This window comes from Brachycentrus maculatus, unplaced genomic scaffold (genome assembly GCF_059751285.1).
Source record: "Brachycentrus maculatus isolate JH-2025_06_01 unplaced genomic scaffold, ASM5975128v1 h1tg000097l, whole genome shotgun sequence".
NCBI lineage: Eukaryota > Metazoa > Arthropoda > Insecta > Trichoptera > Brachycentridae > Brachycentrus > Brachycentrus maculatus.
The window spans coordinates 491,630-518,147 of NW_028280851.1; the positions used below are offsets into that span (position 1 = coordinate 491,630).

Sequence of the window (26,518 nt, forward strand, 5' to 3'; positions counted from 1 at the left end):
TTAGTGTAACGTACTCCAGGGTGCGTCTTCCAATTAACTGACCGCCATTACCGACATGAGGTCTACAATATTGTAAATACGCATTGAAACATCCCTCCTTAAACGACCCCTAATTTTAATCATCGCTTAGTAATTCATTATGTTTTTTCCCCCTATTATTTGTTGTACACCGTATATGTTGTTCAAATGGATTGCTTTTGACTTTTTGTTTCTATTTCAGAAAATTAATTAAATGCTTCTTTCAATTAGTGTATTTCAAGTAATTTTTTTATTATATTAATTTATTACAGTAAATACATATTTACTTATTACTATAACCCTTATCCGCACCCAATGGTGCATAGGGCACTGCATTAAATTGACGCAGTGTTATCTTGATCATTACTAACACGAAGGCAAGGTGATCACTCTTGCGCTTCAGGAACCAGTCCAGGGTAATATTAAATAAATATTTCAGTGTAAAATCACTAATATTTATTTTCACCCCCCTGGGAATCGAACCGGGACCCTCCAGCGCGGTAGCTAAACACGCTGACCATTACACCACGGAGGCGGACAAATACATATACATATACAAATACATATTTAAGAGAGGAAAATAAATTTATTACAAACAAATATATAATAAAATTTTAATTTTTACGTTATTTTTAACGAATTTCTAAATGAAAAAGTACAATTTTAGACATTATATTATTCACCCCAAGGTGGATTTATTAATCGATATACATACAATAGGTTTTCATTTGAAAGAAGATGGATATCTCAGCATTCTAGGGGTCGTAACTTGGTATTTGGCTGGCTTTAGTGATCACTTTATACACGTGTTACATTCACCATTCCACCCATGATTGACAATTCCATTACTCGAATTACTTAACTCACAAATAAATTATAGATTCTGTCGAGAGAACTCACATACGAAAGATGTGTCAATTATAGAATATATAATATATACAAGTTACTCAAATTTGGGTAGTGTGGTTGCTGATCATGGGCATAATAATGAATGTTTTACGTGTATAAAGTGGTCACTTAAACCAGTCTATGACATGTCGTAAGCCGTGCAAATACCTAGACTTCCATGTTCTTCTTCATCCTTGTTGAGATGTCAATTTAATAGATGGTTTAAAACGTTATTTATTAATCTTTAATTACATGTTTTGCGTAATAATTTACAATAAATCATATAAATATAAAAGCGACAAACAAAATTAATTTTTCGACTCTCAATCTCACTGAAATCTCATTAAGATATCTTTAAAAAATTTAATTAAAGTTCTCTTTATTCATCATACAACCAGTTACTGCCCGTAATTAATTAATATTTTATTATATTTAATCTTTTAATACATCCGCTAGATAATGCGTTTATGTAAATAAGTAAATCGTCCACTTATATTAAAAAATATTAATTCGATCTCACCTCCGTATTGGCACTTATATTAACGAGTTTGATATTAAAACCGATAAAAATAAGAGCTAGGTACTTACATTTGAATAATACTCATGGGATATATAATAAATGAGATATGTAACATGTCTATCAAAATTAATGTATGGATGTGAAACATGGAGTTGGCAAAAGAAGGATGAAAGTAGACTGAATGCAGTCGAAATGCGATCTCTCAGAATAATGTGCGACAAAACGATGTATGATAGATGTGCGAATAGTGAAATAAGGAAGGAATGCAAAGCTGAGATAAGCATTATCGATAAAATTAGTAAAGGTGTGTTGAGATGGTTTGGACATGTAGAACGAATGAGTGAGGAAATAACGGTAAAACAAATTTATGAGGCGAATGTTAATGGGAAAAGAAACAGAGGAAGACCGAGAAAAACATGGCACGATCAGGTATGCCAAATACTTGAAAGTGGTCAGGTTAGGAGTCGTAACAATCGGCGGGTATGTATGAGGAGATGCATGAACGTGGAAGAGGCGAAGAATGTTTGCAAGGACAGAGTGGTGTGGCGCTCTATTCTCTCTGCCTACCCCTGCGGGGAAGCGGCGTGATGGTTAGTTAGTAAGTTAGTCTATCAAAATTACTATCATTTGTATCATCTCTACTGACTACAGATCATCAATAATACAAATATACTATCAACCTCTTTCGAGGCTGTTTTTTTCTTTTTCGATATTGATATTCATATCGTGACTACTAAAATGTTAAATAAAATATCAGAATTAGTATTTGTTAATCATTTATACTAATGTCTAGTTTTCTTTTCTTCGTAAATGCTTAAACTATTATATTAAAATATGTTTATACATCTTTATTAATGAAAATGTTATGCTTAATCCTAATATTATATGCCATTCGGGGGTTTAATTCGGTGTTTTATTTTACGATTTTGAAGAAGAAGAAAACCCTAACTTAATACGAGCTTATCGTAAAACTGACATTTTACTAAAAACATAAAAAAATTAGTACATTATGATTTTTGAGAACTTTATATAAAATACGAACATGAAATTTCTTTAACAATTTAAGATAAATGCTAGTTGTCACTACATTATTCACACGTCTTGCTTCGGTGCTCCCCAAAGATTAGATGTCTGTCGTAAATTTTACGAATGTCCCGTAATTTAGGATTATAATAATAAGTATATTAATTTTAAAAAAAAAATGCACATTTTGATCAATTCATACACTTGTGTAACGCTTACTATTCGTTATATACATTATTAAATATTAATATTGCATTATTAAACAAAAAAATGTGCATATATGCACTGTTGTTGGATTCCTTTCATATGTTGGTTGAAATTTTGATAGATGTGAATGTTTTTTACCAATCTTAATCCATGTAATTAACTAAATAGAAAATATATTACGTATGCTTTTATTATAATTTGGCCGATCTTTTTTTTCAACAATGGTATTTTGCTTACAGGAAAAATCCCCAAAATCTGGACCTGTTCACGAATTTCGCAATAAACGACTTCGTCGCCCCAGACCATGTCATGCATGTCATCGTCCTGTCTCGGGGACTGCATCCTGCTGTAGAGGTAAATACGAATTATCCGATATTTACTTTTTTATACAAATAATGCATACGTAATGTGTCGGGTTGTGGTCCCGTGGCTAGTGTCGCTGACTCTTGAGTCAGAGTTTCTGGGTTCGAAGCCACTGTGTCACAATTTGATACCTATTTTTTATAATGAGTCGCTTAGACTCACAGAAATAGTTGAAGTTTTTTGTAAATAATATTAACACAAATATTTCTCTTTTAACGATTAATATATTTTTAAATAGAAAATTAATCATCTTTCCCACAGGTCGTTTTGACTTGACATGATTTAAGAAAATATGTATTGAAGTACTTATGCAATTCGATCATTTTATATTGTTTTTATTATATCCAACTATTACATTTTTCTATTATTCTGAACAAATACGATTGATTGATTAAGTGACTGTTTCAATAATATCGCATGTCTTAATGTCAAAATATTTTCCCTTTTTCTGTTTTATTTACGATGGTTAATATTTTTCAGTGTGCAAATACATCTGCCATGAAGCGTGTGAAAATAAGGTAAGAAAATTATATTTCTCCCAAGACTCAAACCAATGCCCCTGGCGAGAAAATTATGTACTAAAAATAAGTTACGTTTGGGTAACAGCTTTATCTTTTCGACGCTAGATGGCAATAATCTATCATAGGTGCTTAATATTGGTTGTAATCTCGTGTAATTAAAAACATATAAGTACTTATAAAAAATGCATTATGTAGAGTATGTAATATAAATTACGCACTAACACAACAAAATACGATTTAAATAAATGGTAAATATTTAAGAAACAATTTTTTTGCTTTGTAATGTGCTTTAGTTGAATTATTGAAAAATTTAATTAGTAATTTGTGAATGCACGCTATTATTACGAAATATTGCCTCAAAAGCGCTTTATTTTTCTTATTTACTGTATCTCAGTATTATTAAATACATAATTGTCTACTTGTATGTACTGTCATAAACATTCGGTATAACCCTAGATTACGAGACATTCGTAAAACTTACGACGAACATTTTAAGGGAAGCATCGACGCAACACATGTAAAGAATGTAGTGAAAACTAGCATGTACCATATCTTAATTTTTTCCGAAATTTATGTTCGTTTTTCATATAAAGTTCTTAATAAACACGTGGCACTTATTAAAAAATGTTTTTAACAAACATTTTTGATAAAATGTAAGTTTTTTGTCTTCTTTTCAAAACCGTTTCAAAGTATCAAAAAAAGGTTTTTTTTAATGCAAATACGGTGTTTTAAGAAAAAATCAATTACATAAAATGTTACCTGGATTTAGAGAAAATTAAGTTGTCACATAAGAAATGCTGGGCCATAGTACACAAAATATGTAAAAAAAATATATTTTCATAATTTATGTAATTATTTAATGTACCTTTAAACCACCGTTAGGTTATTGAATTACCTACACTAGACAAAAAATTGAGTCTTTAGAGCTAAATAACAATATTTTATAAAGTAAAAACAAACTGGGGGGGCCGAATTACCACCTTCTCCTCTAATAAAGTGATAACATATTTCATTATTTTCTAGTTCACATTATATTAAGATAAAATATTAATGTATAATAACTTCTGAGGTATAAATTGTTTACAAGAATTTATTACTTTGCGTTGTGCTGTAAAATTTATATTAAATATCTCATTTATTGTTACAAAGACATTGTTTTCAGTTTCAATTTGTATTGTCTGCTAAGAAAGGCTTATTCATAGTTGATCGCAAGATCCGCCTACATGCGTAAACTGTTCTTTATTCTTGAAAACTGTGCCAATTGATCTATAAATCTTCTTAATCTATCCTGTGACAGCTTACCGCAAGACGGAAAACCTAACCAAATAAATGAAATTAAATGTAAACGGACCTAAAGCGTGGGTAGAATGATACGACATATAATTAGACAAAATTTTAGGTGTGTACGAATCCTTGTTCGCAAATATGGGTTAATCCACTTTTATATTATTTATTTTTTTAATTTTAATTTAAGTATTACTTGGTAAAAACTACTGTTTCTTAAAATCTATTGTGACACGTGTTTCGATGCATTCTGCATCATTTTTAAACACCGTATGTCAAGTAAATACTTGTACGTAAAGTATGTGTAAAACTCACTTTAAGTACAAGTAATATTTAAATTAAAAATGATAGATTTTACCACAAAGTATCTGCTGAATCAATTAATGAAGTTATTTTTACATTTTGATATCTATACATAGATGAAGAATAATAAGTCTGGCTCATATCGTTCAAATTGGTTAAACTGGTCAAATTGTAAGCTTCGTTAAAAATAATATTAAGAGTCGTCTACCAGTATGTGAAATAATTCGGATCTTGCATATACTTGAAATAGGGGTCTCTGCTAATTCAAAATATAACTTAGATCAACCTGGTTATGTGATCACTTTTATACACGCGTAACAGTCATCATTATACCCATGATTGACAATCACACTATACAAATTTTGAAACTCAACATAGAAGTCAATCATAGATACTGCTGCGAACTCGCACATAAAGCGACGTATGAATCATATCATATCTATATGGTATATAGTTATACTTGAATTCCTAGTGTGGTTGTCAATCAAATGATCACTTGAGCCAGCGTGTGATGGTCGTAAGCCCTGTAAATACCCAGACTTCCATATCCTTCTTCATCTATGCTGAAATGTCAAAAAATACACATAATTAAGTGTTTTCTTTTTTTAAGTTATTGACTTTTATTTTTAAGAAAACGATTAATAGTAACAAAAAATGTAATCTTGTTATGTCACTCGTATACGGTCTATCACCTTGCCTTTATTTGTTTTTTAATTTTCAATAAAGTAAAGTAAGTATTTGATGTTTTAAGGGATAAAAACATGAATATTTTCATATTCTATTATTAAGTAATCAAAGAAAAAACTAGAATAAATATCCATTATATAATATTATTACAAACCAAAACATAAAGCTGCCATTTCTTAAATGAACGAAAGCGTGCAAAGTTGTGAAAAAAATCTGTTTAATATCCTTAAAAATTTCGTTAAATTTAACGGCCCTTGGCTGCGATTACATCTGATTTTAAGCAGATGACAAACAGAGCGATGATACTTGAAATAATAGGGGTACGTTATTTTTATTGTATTTTAGTTTTTTTAACATCGCCAATTTAAACCGTTCAATAATACTTCAAAGCAAACTTTTAATAATCATATTCTTAATATCTATCTTATTTTGATAATACGTATAGGGTAGACTGGGTACGGTTGAAACAATTTTGCTTATATTGTCCATAGTATTGCTCTTTACAAGTCAAGCGATGATGAAGATGCATTAAATACAAGAGCGTGTTTCTGTCTACTAATGGGAAGTATTATTTCAGTACCCGGTGTGTTATTTTTAGTGGCAGATCAAATTTAAAAAATATATCCGATTTGTTTCAACCGTCCCCATACCAGGGGCAGTTGAAACAGTGATTGGGGTCAGTTGAAACATACGCAAATAAATCAATATTTAATATTGTAAGACGTTTTATTCATTATTTATTTTTGTGTTATAAATAATTATGGCACCGCATGACAATATTAATCAGTCTACAGATATTTAATGAACAAAAACAACTAAAAACAATGGCATTTAAAAAAAAAAACAAATCGAACGAAAATAATCTGTGAATAAACTAAAAGGAAACACTTCTGTCATTTTGATTAGTCATAAATCAAGCGGAAATCTAGCTTTGGGATCATTCCGAGTCGCAATTGTGGCAAACATAGCTAAGACCACCTTTTGTGCAGTCTTCTTGAGCCCACAGTTTACAAGTGGTGCACTGTATCCACTTTTCACCGGATCTGCTCTCTGAATACAGTGACAGACAAACAAGACAATAGCACTCGTCCTCTTCTGATGATGATTCCTGTTGCGTATTATGATTATTTTTTCCTTTAACGATCCTTCTACTTTTTCCTCCATCCAATCTATTCTTCACTTACTTAGTTGTCATCCGTTTCAACCTTATTTCATGCTCCTTTCTTATCTCTTCTTTCTCTGTTTTTTTTAGTAGCAAGTATTTTGCAAGCTCCTGCTCCTGCTATTTATTAAAAACTTTGTTGTGGGGTTTATATCCCATTTTCTTCTTCACCAGATGCATCTCGCTTTCGTATATATCTAATGAGCGAACAGTGGTTTAATCCATGCTTTTCCGACGCTTTTCGCCATGAATCTCCTGCTTTAACCTCCTCATCAGCGTATGTATACCTCGACAAGTCGACCTCTCCTCTCGAAGTCTTTCTTGCGCGTACTCTCGGCATCTAGAAAACAGGAAAACTGAAAAAATATGTTGTTTCAACCGTACCCACAAAAAATGTTTCAACCGTCCCCAACCCCTTCTTTAGGTGGAAAACAGAAAATAGTAATGTTAACAATAATGGTACATTAAAACTAATCACTATATCGTGTTCTACAAGCTTCATTTCAAACACGAAATCATACTCAATAATATCGTTTCAATAGAAACCGTAATAAAAGGAAAATTTTCAGAACAAAAATACTTACTTTTGGTTATTAAAATACAATAGGACCTCCTACAAGCAACTGCACAGTGCGGCGAGCGATGCAACACTGATATTTGTGTTTGAACTTGTTGTCCACTTTGTTCGTCCCTTGGACCCTTCACCCTACCGCATACGGTTTGCAAGATATTTGCTCTGTTTCAACCGTCCTTTGTTTCAACCGTACCCAGTCTACCCTAGTAACTTAACTGACCGATAAGTCATTTTTTCATGGACAGGTATTTGATATTATAAAATCGTGAATCACGAATACACACGACAGGGAAACGCAAGATATATTTATCTTATTATTTCGCGTTTTAAGTATGCCGAATGTTATCTTTCTAATCGAGCGATAAATTAAGATCTAGATTGTGGCAATACGTATTGGATTAACAGAGGATCTAGGAGGCCATATTGGAAATCTTCAATGATTCTTTATACAATCAAAAAAACAAATTTATCTGAAAAAAAACAAACACTAAAACGGTTAATATTAAGGGGATATTCGCTAACGCAGAATTTATTGACCGGCTGACCACGGGAGAGGTCACACGTCTTTCCACGCCCTATTTTAAATAAAAATATATTTAACATTGGATTTTTTTGTTTTTTTATAAATATAAATCATAAAAAATGTTTTCATTTTTCAATATTTTTTTCATTCAATACCATATGATTATTTTAAAGAAAAACTTATTTTCTCAATGCAAAAACAGTGTTTTAAGAAAAAAATCAATTAAGTAAAATGTTACCCAGATTTCAAGAAAAGTATGTTGCGATTTAACGAATACTGAGCCTTAACAATAAAAATGTTTTCTTGTTATCAAATATGTCTCATCTATTTTTATTATTTTTTAAATAAATTCTCTCCCCTCCAAAAACACTTTTGCCTTATTAATTTGAAAAATAAATTCGTCTACAATGCTCTTCACGTGTCTGTAGTATTAAAAGGAAGAGAAAAATAATAATTACTTGAAAAGTTTCTGAAGGAAACAAGACGAACTATAAATTAAATGAATTGGACCAATGGGAGTTAATTGAACCGATCAATTTATTACTATGTTTGGAAAACTCCATTTTAACTCGCAATTGAATGTAATAAATGATTCGTTCACAGATAGAGTATATACCGTATACATATATATTTTTATACATGTATATATATATATATATATATTATATATATATATATATATATATATATATATATATATATATATATATATATATATATATATATATATATATATATATATATATATATTATATATATATATATATATACATATATATATATATATATATATATATATATATATATATATATATATATATATATATATATATATATACATATTTAAATATATATATATATATATATATATATATATATATATATATATATATATATATATATATATATATATATATATATATATATATATATATATATATATATATATATATATATATATATATATATATATATATATATATATATATGTATATATATATTTATATATTTTTTATTAATTTTTTTATGTTATAAATATACATATACGTGTGTGTGTGTGTGTGTGTGTGTGTGTGTGTGTGTGTGTGTGTGTGTGTGTGTGTGTGTGTGTGTGTGTGTGTGTGTGTGTGTGGAAAATCATTGTATGACAGAATTAAAAACGAAGATACTAGAAAGCAATGTAAGGCTGAACAAGGGATAATTGAAAAGATTATGAATAGTTTTTTAAGGTGGTGTGGACATGTGGAGCGAATAGATAACGAGGGAATGACTGAGAAAATATATGTGGCGAATGTGAGCGGGAGAACAGAACGAGAACGGCCGTAAAAGACTTGGCACGATTAGATCAATCAGAACCTAAAATCTGGTGGTGTTAAGAGCCTGCGTAATCGGAGAGTTTGTATGAATATATGAATGTATGTGAAGGAAGCGAGGAGTATATGTCAGGACAGAAGAGTGTGGCGTTCCATCCTCTGCCTACCCTTGCAGTAAACGGCGTGACGGTAGTTGTAGCAGTAGTGGTCATTTAAGAACGGCTAATTTAAAAATAAAACTGAATCGATTACCATAGCGTGTCTGTAATTAAATGTAATTCGTTTTTATTAATAAACGTTTGGTGTGCGTTTTCTCTAAGTGTGTAATGTATCGCTCGTCATATATGAGGTGAAGGTAAAGAAATTCGTGGGAGTTTTCATGACTAAACGTCCAGATGGTAGTTGTTCACAACCATCATCTCGGCACATTCCCCGTGCTCTAAAATTAGTTTCGAGTTCGACATCTGGTTTATGCAACGTAATACCCACACCAGCCCTCACCGACTCGGCACAGTGTTACTAAGATTTGTTGTACAGAGTTTTCTGTAAAAAATACTTAATAAAAAATTCAACCCTGTTTGAAACAGTGGCGTGCCTTCCCTATAAGCAGACAAACAGCGCCTATCCTAACTTACCCGCGTGACATATAAAAACGTTACCAGTACCTATCCTACCTTACTAAGTACCTAGCTTTCCTTACTACTTACCTCTACTGCCTACCCTAGTAAGTTGTATCTAGCTTACCTTACTACCTACCCCTACTGCCTATCCTAATTAATTCTCTGTGCAAGCCACTGCCCACACCAACCCGGCACAGTGTTACTAAGTTTTTTTTTTTTTGTAAAAGAACAGTATAAAAAATTCAACCCGGTTATGATATTCACTCTTAATCTATCTATGTGTCATTGTTTATTGCTTTTTTTAGTAAAAGTATCTTTTTATATTAAATGTGAAATCAAACACTGATTTCTTGAGTCTACTAAGCTGTATTTTATTGTTAAAAAACACAGAAAAAATAAATTTTGTGACAATGGGATATGGCATTTTCAAACGAATCATTCGTTTGAAAATGCCATAACTAGGAGAGACAATTGTCACAAAAAATTGTTTTTTATCAATAAAATACAGCTTAGTAGACTCAAAAATCAGTGCTTGATTTAAAATTTCATATGTAAAAATAAATTGGAGTTCTACAAATTAAACAAATTAATTAATCCATAAATAATTATCTTGTAAGTGTAACATTTTTCTTCAAAATAAACTTTCGGGTTACCATCTTTGAAAGCTCCCTCCATATTCTCAGGTCCGGTATAGAAACTTTTTATTTCAATGCGGACCCATCCATTTAAAAAATTCTTTTCTTTTAATGATTCTTATATCGGTATATAACCAACCATGCAATGTTTTTCGCCATAAAAGATAAAAATTATTTCTAATGCTCATTGTTAAAAGGGTTGCCATCTTTGATTTATTATTATTTATTTTATCAGACATTGGATTATTCACCCTATGAATGATATGTCAATATTATAGGTGTCTCAAATTGAGGTGAAACATCTATCGTTTTTCGAATGAAGGAAGATGGATGTCTGAGCATCCCAGGGTTTATAAAATACTTTCATAGTATTAGCCTGAAGAGTTGTGTATGGTTTTTAATTTTGATACATGGAAAAATGGTATCGTTTAAAGCAAATCGTGTAGTTAGAGGTGTCCAAGAACTAGTATATCCCCCTTGGCTATAAACTGGATTTATGTCCGCACGTCGCCCGGTTTCGCCGCCCTCGAGACAGGTTCCGTGCATTAACAGATCTATATCCGACGTGTAGGCGATTTACCGCAGGAATATGCATATATGCATAAAACGTGCATCGGAATTGTAATTTTCGAGTTAGTATTCACGCGGCGTTATTGGCAAAGCCTATCACTTTAGGATCACAAATTTCAGAACGTGTAAAATGGTCTTATTGAATATTAAATGTGTATATAGTAATAACAGTAACAACATGGTTTTATCTGCTTTATTTATATAATTATAATTTAATTCAATTGCAACATATTGTAATCGAGACATCTTGTATAATACAATATCAGAATATTAAAATATCAGGTAAATATTCAGAAAGATGTTAAAGGCATTAGCCGTTCAATAAATAAATAAATAAATAAAATATCATTCCTTTAACATATATTTCCATTTTTAATTTAAGTTTTTTTCAGTTAATATCACTATTTCTTGATATTATTTATTGATTCGGCATTAACTTTGTGGAATGACATGTTGATTATTTTTTTTTAATTAAACACTCGAATATACCACTTTATGAGTTTTATTTATATATAGGTACGACTAGTTTCGAAAACTTATAGTTGTTTTCATCTTCTGGTAACAATTAAAACTGACGAACAAAAAATATTTAGGGGTATATATAGGTTAATAAATATAGGGAAGATTTTTTGTAAAAGGAAACATGGATAGTAATGGTGACGTATTTTGAAACAGTCGGATTTATAAATAAAACTCATAAAGTGGTATATTCAAGTGTTTAATTAAAATAAAATAAAAACTAAATATTAAAATCTATTATGCCACATGTTTCGATGCATTCCGCATCATTTTCAAACACCGTATGATGATAAGCTAAGTCAAAATTTTAGAGTTGTATCCTTGGGACATTGAAGATTGAAGAGGGGTAGGAGCTGTTTCTTATCAAAATCCCCATAATCATTATTCAAGCACGTGTTTTTATTAAAATGTGTAACACTCTCATTATCATTCATCGTTCACTTTGTGTAATCAAAAATTAAATTAAATCGGTCCTTAAAATATATTGCCTATACCCAAATTAACCAGATGCCTGACATATATAAAATAGAACCCATTCGGGGATCTAAAATAAATTATCTGAAAAAATACTTTATGGAAAGATATATATCTATAGTAGTAATGCATTGAAAATGCTAGGATTTGTTCTGCGTACTGCCAGGGTTTTCGAAAATACCCGCGTGCTGAGAACTCTTTATAACTCCTCGGTGCGAAGTAGACTCGAGAGTGGCTCGATGATCAGGGGGCCACACGAGCTTAAGTACTCTCTTATGGTAGAGAAAGTCCAAAAGAAGTTTTTGAGGTATCTCTACATGAGAGAGTACGGCTATTATCCTTGGCTCTACCCGACCCAGTTTCTCCAGGGTATGCTTGGCTACAATAGTTTAGAGACTAGAAGGAATGCGTATTTGATTACGCATTTTTATCGATTGTTGCGCGGTATGATCGTTAATCCTGAAATTATCCAGAGCATTGGTCTGTATGTTCCCGATAGTTACCTAAGACAGCGTCGGCATAGATTGTTTCAGATTCCTATACACAGGACCAACCTGCCGATGGTTATGCCTGTAGGAAGAGCTACCGCTATGTTGAACAATATCACATTGGATATTGATCTGTTCCATGTGTCCGAAGGAGTTTTCCGAAGCGAGATTCTTCTACACATTTAACAAGAGTCTTCTTGTGTTATTTTTAATTTGTTTTTTTAATGTATACGCCTTAAATGTTTGTTTGTAATGTATATATTAATTATTGAATAAATTGAATTGAAAAATTGAATTGAATTGAATATGTAGTGATTAGTCATATTTACTTATTTTGTTTTTACCTTATATTTTCTCATTTGTTTATTTTAAATATGCTTCTTACCTTATGTTTTTCTCATTTATTTCTTTTGAATACGCTTCTTATGCCTAAATAGGCTTTTAAATATGCTTCTTATGGCTAAATAGGCATATTAAATACTATACCTGTTTATTGATTTTATATTTCGCCATGTATTAGTTTTGGTTATTTAAAAAATATCTTTTTTGTATCTTTATTATTTGTATTCCATTCTTGTTAACCTTAATCCCATGTCCCAAAATGAGAAATAGAAATTACTCATTGTGAATATGAAATATATGACTTATGTGTGTAATATGTTTTGAAAAAATACATAAATAATACCATTTAAAACACTACTTCATCTATATTTGACTTTATGATGGAATGGTTATTCTGAAACCGATAGTCATGAAGTAGTATTATAAGCGGAATTACGCGAAGTGAACGATAAATTATAAGAAGAGTGTTATATTACCATACCACAAAGTTAACATGGCTTTTAATACACAAAATAAAAAATCTTGTTTGTAGTGATAATTATATTACTTATTTGGTTATTGAACTCCACATAATATGTGTACCCAATTCTGAATCTAAAATACCAAACTACACATATCGCTCACTCCTTTCAAGAACGGCATAAATCAAAAATCATCAATTTTCAGTTGTGCATGTTTTCGTTGTTTCAGTTGTGCACGTTGCCCAGAAAATGTGCTATATCCCAGCAAAAGAGGCATATTTTTAACTTAATATTTACCCGCTACAGGGCAGAAAATGTTGTTTTTGCATTTTGAAGAAAAGGAAATGTTCAATTATTTTTTAAAATATACTAAATATTTTTCAAATGGAGAAAAAACCTTCAGGTTTTGCCTAAAAAGATCTGTTAAAAAGTTCAATAAGTGGCTTGATATTTATTTTTAATACATTGTGTTATATTTTTAAACTTTAAAAACGTTCTCCTGAAAAATCAAGATTTTTGATTTATGACGTTCTTTAAAGGAGTAAGCGATGTGTTACATATATATGTACATACGCTCGTATGTAGATGAAAAATTACACTCCCAATTTTTCGTAATTGCTGGGTCATTGCATTTTTTTTGTTTATTTATTATGATAGCCGAAAATCCAAACTAATACAGTTAATTACGATTTTATCTTTAAAAAAATAAACGCTGATCCATCCATCGATTGCCATCGCATCGACCCGGCCCATTATTTGATGGCCATTTTTTAACACCATGTGAAGCGTTAAGGAATTATAATTGGCATTTTGGCACCTATGAAAATAATTTGTTCATACAAACACTTTCATTATATATTTTTTGCTTGTTTAGACTGGCTACAATAGCGGTCAACAATCGCGGACCATCGTAATTCGTAATTCAGACCACCTGAATGACTTAACTAAGGCTTACACGTACAGGGTGGCGCAAAATTGATCACCCTATCGGAAGGTGTTAATTTTTTTTTGCAAATAGCGTCGTACTCAATCAAATTTGTGATCTAGACAACTGTAGTAAAAAAACTAATTTATGGAGGCGCAAAATTAATCATCCAATTTTCTTATTAAATTACTTTCTTACTAAATGAAAAAAAAAATTGAGCATTAGAAATCTTTATTTGGATCTTTACAACTTTTTTTTTAAGTAGAAAAGATGATAACCTTCCATGGGCTGCCCCCAGTTGTTGGTAAACATTTCTGCCCATTTTATTGATTTGTTAGTAATCTACAGCTGTTTAGTTCACAAATCGCTCGCTCCTTTCAAGAACGTCATAAATAAAAAATCGTGAATTTTGAGTTGTGCGTGTTTTCAGAATGCTCAGAAAATGTACTATATACCAGCAAAAGTGGCATAATTTAAACTTAATATTTACCCGCTACAAGGCAAAAAATGTTGTTTTTGCATTTTGAAGAAAAGGTATTTTTTAATTATTTTTTTAAATATACTAAATATTTTTCAAATGGAGAAAAAACCTTCAGGTTTTACCTAAAAATATCTGTTGCACAGTAAAAAATTCAATAAGTGGCTTGATGTTTATTTTTAATACATTGTGATTTCTTTTTAAACTTTAAAAACGTTCTCCTGAAAAATCAAGTTTTTTGATTTATGACGTTCTTGAAAGGAGTGAGCGAATTGTCAAATATGATATGATGACATATGATGCCATTTCAAAAAATACTTGCATCTTTTGATAGGGTGATTGATTTTGCGCCACCCTGTATAATTTTAAAAACAGGAACCCATCATTGGAATAATTATATTTTTACCATGGATATATAAAAAAGAGTATTTAATTCGACTATTTCTAGCAGAATAAATCTACTACTGGTGAATCCGGTTTTTCCTGTTAGTATATTTTTTTCCGTGGTCGATTTTTTTAGTATTGTCTGGTTCGTTAGAAATATACCTTAGATACGCGCACTTTTGCCGGTATTATTTTGATTATAAAACTTTCTCGATTATTTTTTTTGCTAGCGCTAGTTACACAATTTATTACTTACGAGGAAGACCACGTGTAAAGGGCTAAAAAATAGTTATTTTCGAGTTTTTTTTTCGAGTTATGAATATGCACTTTATTTTATTACAAGCATTTTCGATAAAATTAAGAAAGGTGTGTTGAGATGGTTTGGACATGTAGAACGAATGAGTGAGGAAAGAACGGTAAAGAAATTTATGAGGCGAATGTAATTGGAAAAAAGAGCAGAGGAAGACCGAGAAAAACTTGTCACGATCAAGTATGCCAAATACTTGAAAGTGGTCAGGTTAGGAGTCGAAACAATCGGCGGGTATGTATGAGGAGATGCATGAACGGGGAAGAGGCGAAGAATGTTTGCAAGGACAGAGTGGTGTGGCGTTCTATTCTCTCTGCCTACCCCTGCAGGTAAGCGGCGTGATGGTTGGTTAGTTAGTTGGTAAATAAAGAAGTATAATTGAACTTTTTTCATACTTTTTATCATTTATATTTGGTAGTTATTTTACATAGTAAGTTCATTAATATGTAAAATAATCCGGAGACAATCTTACATACATTTCATAAAGTTCTGTGCTGAATAAAAAAAACTTACTCAACTAAACCATAAATTGTGCCGAGAATTAGCATGTGAAAGGGAGATCAATAAAAAAATGTTAACGATATCGATAAAAAACTCCTATTATAATATAACTCCTAAGTGGACAAAACCCAGATTTGTGAACAATAATTTGGATTAACTCTAAATATTGTGGATAATATATACTGGTATGTCACCAGTCTGATGATGTCGGTAACGACGAAACCCGGTCGCTGGTCAAATAAAAATAAAGTGGAAAAGCTAAAAATATTGGTTTTAATCTAATAATATATTAAAAATGCAATTCCATCACGAAGTGTCAGAGGATAATATAAATCTATTGTGGATAAAATAACTGGTCAAAATATACGTTTGATAAAAAATTAAATAATGTTTTAAAAGCGTCTCCTTGGACGTAGAACAATTCAACATTTTGAGTGTGTCCAAATACTGCAAAAAATACAAAATCTGGATTATCTCCAAGTACAGGAGTTATTATCTTATTGTTTTTTGACATCTCATCAAAGATGAAGAAGAATATGGAAGTCTGGGCATTTACCGTTCTGACGACCGTCATAGGCTGGTTTAAGTGATCACTTTACACACGTGTAACATTCACCAATTCTACCCATTATTGACAACCACACTACTCAAATTCTTGGAAGTTCTATATATATGAACCATTTTAGAAACGTTGTTCTTGAATGACTAGAACTTCACTAGAGATATCTATTGGTGAGATGTAAAGAAGCTTTTTACTAAGCAAAAACTCTTATATTATGTAGTATGTGAAGTCCGAATTCTGGATTATAATCTTACATATGAGAAACGCCAGAAAATACCATTTTCATTTTTATTATTTAAGCTTATAATTTACAAAAATAGTTGTTACAACGTCGGACAATAATTGGCCTGAAGTCGCCGGAATGAACGCTAGTTAAAAGCAAAACGCGAAGCCAATCAATTGGCTACGAGGTGGGATTAGTTGATGATGACAGATATAATCCGGAATTATCCCCGAGGTATTTGGTAAAGGTCAGGTCATAAATATTACAAGCATATTACACTTTTTTACAATACTCTTTTTGTACGTGTTCTTTTCTGTTTTTTATTGGCCAACTCTTTGTGTTGAAATAAGTGTGAGATATTTTTTTTAAAGGTACTAGAAAAAATAATAAAAATAATGGGCTAACGAAACCTATGTCATTAAAATTATTTACAAATCAGAACAGAGAAATAAAGTAAAGGTATTTATTTATACCAGATTTCTGAAATTCGAAATTTTTTCAAAAATATCGAATCATATTTTTTAACAAACTATAAATGATGTTATTTTATTGTAATTTTCAATATATTTTAATGGTGTTTAAATATTTGTTCACAAATTCTGGATTTGCTGCATTTGGGTTATATCAAGTTTTTTATCTAGGCTTTACAGGGCTTACGGCCTATCATTGGACGGTTTAGGTGATCACTTTATATACTGTGTAACATTCACAATTGTACCCATGATTGACAACCGCACTACTCACTTTTTGGTTCCTGAAAGTAATAGCTTCAACTGAATGCTATATTAATCTAATATTACCCTGAACTGATACCTGATTGCAATCGCGTATTTTTTCCTTACTTCACCATTAGAACATCGTCTGAGAGATCGTATTTCGACTGCATTCAGTCTACTTTCATTCATTTCTTGCCAACTGTGTCCCGTTGTGGTCCCGTGGCTAGTGTCGTGGACTCTCGAATCAAGAGTTTCTGAATTCGAACGCACTCTACCACAATTTGATACATATTTCTAATTATGAGCCGCTTAGGCTCACAGAAATAGTACGAAATTTAAGTATTTTTATAAATATAAAAAAAACACAAATATATTTCTTTTTATTGTATTTAATATCTTTTTAAAAACTCCACGCTTCACCTTTGTACCTATTTTAAGGGGTTGGTGCCAGGATTCCGTTGTGTACCGACACTTGAACTTAGTGAAGGAATTGCATTCTTTTCTCACGGGCAGAGTATGTCAACTTATTGTCATTTCTCACATCCTGGTCTTTTGTTTGCCTAATATGCCCTTGAACTCGACTTGTCTGTAGGTACCTACCCAAATATAGAATTAGGCATTATAAAGTTTTGTCAACACACGTCCAAAAGGATTACACGAAAAACGTGTCTCTGAATCGCAAACAGATATAATTTTTAAACGTGCAAAAATAAGATGTTTTGCTTGTAAATTTTGCGTAGGTACTTACTTAATACAATCACGGACTTAAATACCAGATAGGTAGGTACCTCGGTATTTTATTTCTACTTGTGAGTTAATTTACTCTTCACAATATTATTTTTTGTCATCTCGACATAGATGAAGAAGAATATGGAAGTCTGCGCATTTACGGGGCTTACGACCGTCATTTAGGTGATCACTTTACACACGTGTAACATTCACCGATTCTACCAATGATTGACAACCACACTACTCAAATTCTTGGAACAACTTTATGTATTGTTCAAATCGAAACATATTGCTTGAATCGACTAGAATTTCGCTGAAGACATCTATTGGTTAGATGAAAGAACTCCTAATTGGAGATAATCCATATTTGTGAACAATTATTTGGACACACTCAGAATTTTGTAAATAAATTTACAATAAATAAAGACCTGCCATAATAAATAACAACTAAATTTAACATCAAGTTCACACATAAAAATATTCACATTGGGATTTATTTGTCTTCTTTCTCTCGTTTAAAATTTTATTTTTGTATAAATGTCAGATCGAAAGAATTTTATTTTAATAAGCTGATGATGGAATGTTTATTCCGAAACCGGTAGTCACGAATAAGTGTTTATTACTGAGTTAATTAATTTACTATAATTTATATTTGAAGCACTAACTTTGTGATTTTCCATTTTATAATTAAAATGTTACTTTTTTAAAAATATTTTATTATAACTTAATTATAATGTCTACCGGTTTTAAAGTTAACCGCTTCTTTATCAAGACTGATTAATATTACTTACTAACCATCATGCCGCTTCCCAGCAGGGGTAGGAGAGAGAATCGAACGCCATACCACTCTGTCCTTGCAAACATTCTTCGCCTCTTCTACATTCATACATCTCCTCTTCCTTCCCCCACGATTATTACGACTCCTGACCCGGCAGCATTCAAGTATTTGACATACCTGATTGTGCCAAGTTTTTCTCGGTCTTCCCATGCTTCTTTTTTCCAACTACATTCGCCTCATAAATTTGTTTAACCGTTCTTTCCTCACTCATACGTTCCACATGTCCAAACCATCTCAACACACCTTTCTTAATTTTATCGATAATGCTTATCTCAGCCTTAACTTATTAGTATTAATCGGCCTTGATGAAGTAGCGGTTAGCTTCGAATCCGGCAGACATTATAATTAAGTTAGCATTAAATATTTATAGTGATCTTGAAACAAAGTTACATCCTAATTATATACAACATTTTGAGTGTGTCCAAACACTTGTTCACAAAATCTGGATTATCTCCAATTACAGGAGTTATTTTCATATTATTTTTTGACATCTCATCTTTGATGAGATGTCAAAAAATAATATGAAAATAACTCCTGTAATTGGAGATAATCCAGATTTTGTGAACAAGTGTTTGGACACACTCAAAATGTTGTAAATAAATTATCTGGTCAAATTATAAGCTTAAATAATAAAAATGAAAATGGTATTTTCTGGCGTTTCTCATGTGTGTGATTATAATCCAGGATTTGGACCTCACATACTAATATAAGAGTTTCTGCTTAGTAAAAAGCTTCTTTACATCTCACCAATAGATGTCTCTAGTGAAGTTCTAGTGATTCAAGAACAAGGTTTCTAAATTGGTTCATATATAAAGAACTTCCAAGAATTTGAGTAGTGTGGTTGTCAATAATGGGTAGAATTGGTGAATGTTACACGTGTGTAAAGTGATCACTTAAACCAGCCGATGACGGTCGTCAGCCCCGTAAATGCCCAGACTTCCATATTCTTCTTCATCTTTGATGAGATGTCAAAAAATAATCCTAATTATAATTAATTTACTCTTTATGTTTAAAGCTACCATAGATTCAAGTAATTTTTGAGTAAAAATTCTAAGCGAAAACACATTTCACTGATGCCACCTCATTAGTTGATTTTTTACGATCGCAAGTATCCATCGACAATTTTATTTTAAGCGATATCAATTAAAAATAAATCTCGCACTATGATGATTGCCAGTATGTGTTTAAAAGATCACTTAAAATCATTAAAAACTTCGAAATAACGACATTATAATTGTTTGATTAGCACAAATTCGTTCTGCAAACATTCTAAATATGTATAAGAACATGGGGTACGTATCTACCGCGTATAAATTTAATTGTGAGTATATCAGAAGAGGTAGTTAAGCTAGCTGCATTCTGTCATTAAAATTTATAGCGAAATTACCAGTTTTAAGATTGGTATACCAATATTTTTAATGCATGTTTTTTTGTTCACAACATTTTGAGTGCGTACAAATCCTTGTTCACATATCTGGGATTAAGAAAATGTTAAAATATAGATACTTTTAATATTAAAACCTGTATGTCCGCCTCCGTGGTGTAGTAGTCAGCGTGTTTAGCTACCGTGCCGGAGGTCCCAGGTTCGATTCCCAGGGGGGGTGAGAATAATTATTAGTGATTTTACACTCGAATATTTATTTTATATTACCCTGGACTGGTCCCTGAAGCGCAGGAGTGATCACTTTGCCTTCATATAATCAACGATCAAGATAACATAGCGTCAATGCGATGCAGTGTCCTGTGTACCATTGGGTGCGGATAAGAGTTAGAATATATATATATATATATATATATATATATATATATATATATATATATATATATATATATATATATATATATATATATATATATATATATATATATATATATATATATATATATATATATATATATATATATATATATATATATATATATATATATATATATATATATATATATATATATATATATATATATATATATATATATATATATATAAATATATAAATAAATAAATAGATATCTACAGATCCGCCTTTATTCGATGAACATTTATATTACGATTTGAAAAATCAATCATTACATCACGTTATTTTAGTTATATTTATGATAAACGATTTCTTTACAAACGATCCATCATTCATTCCAAGGTACTTTATTTTTTGTGTTTAAGCAGTGCTTCATTCGTAAAGACATTTATTATTAAACAACAAAAAAATTAAGTACTTTTTATTTCTATTTCAGCATAATTTATTAGCACTATTAGATGGATGGAGCTCCGTCAAAGTTTAAAAAAAATACATTCGCTACTGTACTGATGATTGATCACTAAAGGTGTATCGGGTTTGAAAAACGCCACCTCTATTTGACCTACATTACGAAGTTTATTTTAAGGCTTTAGTGTTCGCCTTTGGCACACCCATTTTTACCTATCCTCCTTAATCAGGCTTAGGGGAGTGCCGGGGTAATAATGATAAAAGCACCCTTCTCCACTTAGTACTTAGCAAATTGTGATTTTCAGGGTCAGGGGAATGGAGGAAATAAAATAACACACATACGTATAACACAATATACTCACCGTATTTTTTTTTCAAATATTTATTTAATGTTTGCATTATACACGTTGAAAATCAACAATTTAAATGCATAATTAAAATGTAACTTTGTTTTAAAATCACTATAAATATTTTATTATAAATTAATTATAATGTCTACCGGTTTCGAAGCTAACCGCTTCTTTATCAAGACTGATTAATACTTTTTTTTAAATAAATGTTTTACATAGTAAATACCACTATTTCTTAAAACCTACTGTGATATGTGTTTCGATGCATTCCGCATCGTTTTCAAACACCGTATGGAAATGATGCGGAATGCATCGAAACACATGTCACAATAGATTTAAAGAAATGTTGGTATTTACTAAGTGAAACATATATAAAAAATGGATAGATTTTACCACAAAGTGACTGCCGAATCAATTAATGAAAACTCATTAATACTATTATTACTAACTAATACTATAAATATCATTATTTAGACTGTTTAATACTAGTATTAATCAGTCTTGATAATGAAGCGGTTAGCTTCGAAACCGGTAGACATTATATTTATTTATAATCAAATATTTATAGTGATTTTAAAACAAAGCTACATTTTAATTTTAAAATGGAAAATCACAAAGTTAGTGCCTCAAATATAAATTATATAATCAAATGCATGTTCACACTTTTCGATTTGTAAATAATCCGTAATATAATATCATTGTTCTTCAAACGTTATGTGGTGTCACAAAAATGAACTCACAGAGTTAAGGGTTTAATATTTTTACATTATTAATGTTAATTTTGTTGCCCGCTTTCGATCTTGCTCCCTATTTACTCATTCTAAAATATATTTTGATATTCAATACTTTTCAAACTCGGATGTGGTGCGAGTAAAAAAGGATTGAGACACTATCACACTTCTAACGCATGGTATTTTCAATATTAGTGTAAAAATGTGAATCATATTATAATCATAATTAAAATATATATTTTTTTATTTAATGTTTTACTTAGTAAATACCACTATTTCTTAAAATCTACTATGACACGTGTTTCGATGCATTCCGCATCATTTTCAAACACTATATGTAAAGCTTATTCTAAATTTTAGAGTTGGGTCCTTGGGACGTTGAAGGTTGAAGAGGGGGTAGGAGCCGTTTCTGATTTTTTAAATTGATAGATTTCACCACAAAGTGAATGCCGAATCAATTAATGAAATAATAAAATATTTATGTTTAAATCATAAATTTTAATAATGTTGTGAAATGATCTCCAAATCACCCAATTTAAAAATAATCACCTAGACATCACAGTTCATCACAAATCATTTATCGATATTAAAAAAGGCTTGTACACATAAAACCAGTTTTGAGTATATGAATACTAGACTAGTTTCGAGAACATTTGTAGTTCTCAAAACAAGTCGTGTTTACATTAATAAACTAAAAATTGTTCTTATACAAGTATTTTGATTTATATTCTATTTAAATCATCATGTAATTCCACAAAGTTACCACCAAATCAATAAATAATGTACAAAAATACGTATTAAATTACCCCAACATAAGATTTAGCTAGATTTTAAGATGGTAAAATCCACGATCTGTCATCGTATGTAACTAATATATGATCTCTCAGTTAAACACGAACACAAGTATATCGCAAATGGACCGGTTTATATTTTATATCATGATATATGTTGATAAGTACCTATTCTTTATTCTCTCCATCGCCGGTGAGTTTACATGATATATAGCTGTCATAACTCAAAGGCTTCCTTATCTGACTTGATAATACGACTCCTTTATTATAACTCGATTCAGAAAAATCTTTATCGTTCACACTGGAGTACCAGGAATGCGTGGATGCAGAGGTATTAAGTTCCTTAAAATATTCGTTGTATTAAGACGGTAGGAGACAAAATAAACGTAAAGGCTTAAGGGGATATTCGCTAACACAGAATTCATTCTACCGGAGAAGTCACATGTCTGTTCACACCCGATTTTTTTAAAAGAATGTTGGGTTGTGGTCCCTTGGTTAGTGTCGCGGACTGTTAAGTCAGAGTTTCTCAATTCGAATCCACTCTACCACAATTTGATATCTATTTCTAATAATGAGCCGCTTAGGCTTACAGAAACAGTATGAAATTGAAATATTTGTGTAAATAACGAAAACACAAATATGTCTCTTTTTTAATATTTTGATTTTTGTTTGTTTTTGAGAATATATAAAGAAAAAATATTTTTATATTTTTATTTCGAAGAAAAACTTTTTATATTAAATGCAAAAACGGTGTTTTAAGATAAAAGTTAGTTTGAACTAATTTTCATGTAATCTCCATTAATATATCCACTGCGCTTTCAAGATGGATAAATCTATACAGATTACATGACATTATAAATAAATTGTTATTCAAATACGGCGACTACACGACAGCAATTGTAAAGAAATTTTGATTGTTGTAGTGTTATAAAAATTTAATAAGTTTTAATTTTACTCCAACAATTTTTATCAACTCCATCACATTCTAGCAATGCGAATAAACGTATATATTATTTAACCGAAATATATTATTTATGGTTATTTTTATAATCGAATCATCCGATTGTTTTCATAGGTCATTAGAATAATGCCAGTGATTATTCAATATCCACCAACCATTATTCATCAACATCATTCATAAGTCATTGACGTTATTGGCGAGCCCTCCTCCCCGTCACGAGAATCACCACCAATATCGTTACCAATTTTTAGTCGACGGATGTATCGTTTGCGCCTAAATGTAAATCATAATTGTGATTTAATAATCAAAACGTCGGGGATCATAATCGATTAATTCGACCCAAAATTATTGGCTTGTTAGAAGAAACAAACATCTTTAAAAGAATGTGAAAATAATCAATGATAATATAAAACTACCCTTTTACGTTTTACTAAAAATAAAAATAGTATTTTTTTAAACATAAATACATAATAAATACTTCATGTGATAGGTATTTTTTTTAAATACCTTTTTTCGGATATAACGAAGAATGGTTACAACGAGCAAATTCAGTCGGTCCCTTCATTCTCGTTATAACCGTGTTTGACTGTATTTTAAAATATATAAAATAACGCTGGTAGGTATGTATAAATTAAATTGCGACTGTGGAAGTTCTTAAAGTGGTATGACTCAAAATTTAAAGCAAAAATACAGGACACGTGAATTATGTTCATAAATAATAATGTTTAAGAGTTCATTCATTTAATTAGATATAAGATAAGTACTGATTTTTTAAAATTCTTACCCCTCTTTATTCTTCAATGTCCTAAGGGCACTGTCTAAAATTTTGCCTTGTTTCACATACGATATTTGAAAATGACAAGGAATGCATCGACACACGTGTTACATTAGATTTTAAAACGTAGTGGTATTCACCAAGTAAAATTAAAGTAATAAAAAATGAAAACTTATCTGGCTTTAAATAAATCTGAAATAGGCCAATAAAGTACACCCATTATTATACAAACAAATATTTAAAATGTGATTTTTGTAAATTTTGAAATTGACTTGTAAAAACTAAAACCTTATCTGATATTTCTTCCCTTTGTCTCTTTTCTAATGGCCGTAAAAACGTGAAGGCTGGACTCTTAATTTAAAAAGGAACCCATGACGAATGGCGAAGAATTGTCGGGAACACAATATAAAGAGAGTTATTGTTATTGTTGCTGCAATAAACCAAGAACGTATTCGGTTACCGCATCGTCCATAATCGTCAGTTCATTGCCAAAACTTATTAAGTCCAATTTGCTTTCTTGGAATGAATCTTGACTCTCATTTTAATATACAATGGGTGGTCAAAGATAAGAATACATGATATATAATGACTAACATTTTAAATTTAAATATTATAAATAATCTATCAAATTTAAGTAACAGTCCTATTTTTGACATTTTTCCAATTTCTGTTCCTAGAAAGAAAAAATCCGCACAGTAGGTTTTTGTGTGTGTGCTCCACTTTACGTATGCGTGCGCGGCTTCATACTGTTTTTTGGGTGATTCCATTCGTCTTTAAGATAGAATACGAATGCCAGAATCAGGGAAATATGCGAGATCGAAGATGTCGTTAGGTGGGGAAGGCAACGAAGGGTATGCGCATGTGAGGAAAATGGAACCATCCAGACTCCCCCACAGTGCACTGAACGACAAACTCCAACGTGGAAAATTCTCGGGCAGACCACCAAAGAGTGGATTGACAGTTGGGAATCGATATCACAAGAGGCTTATCCCTCTTAAAAACAGGCCACAAGGCCTACACCAAAAAGAAAAACAAAAAAAATGTAGAAATGATTAGATTTGGACTTTTAGTCATTGCAAGTGTTCGTGCGTAGCTTTAAGTACAAATTCCGGGTCAGCATATTTCTCACATAAGGCAGCTTACTTGGGTGGTCGATGGTTTTGTGCCACTTAATGTGCCATTTTCATTATTGCCGTCGAGACGTGTTGAGTAATCCCTCACTGCGAATAATTCTCTACGAGCTTTTGTTATGGTAATTCATAATTTTACAATCGCTATAAATAAGCCGCTACAGCTGGGTCTACTCGATTCGCAATATAGATTGTTCAAAATTAGACACATGTGTTATTTTGCATTTTAATTGCAATGATGAGTTGGTGAAAATGAATTGTGAATATTTATCACATTCGTAAAGGATTATACTATCGTATTTTCAGTATTAGACACGTACATTCAAGATGTGTATACTCTTTTGAAATCCATATGTTTTTAATAAGCAAAACGTCAAGTATCAACGACGTAATAATGAATTACGTAATATATAAAGGT

General features: G+C 30.9%; 1 protein-coding gene across 7 annotated transcripts in view; it reads left to right on the forward strand.

The window, feature by feature from the left end:
• The window catches only part of by (focal adhesion protein tensin), a 352,917-nt gene that overhangs the window by 167,521 nt on the left and 158,878 nt on the right, over positions 1-26,518 (forward strand). For all 7 annotated transcript variants that reach the window (XM_088258488.1, XM_088258483.1, XM_088258484.1 and 4 more), the window contains 2 exons: positions 2,896-3,010; positions 3,500-3,537. In XM_088258488.1, coding sequence (XP_088114614.1) covers positions 2,896-3,010; positions 3,500-3,537 — 153 coding nt within the window. The remainder of the gene's footprint in view (positions 1-2,895; positions 3,011-3,499; positions 3,538-26,518) is intronic.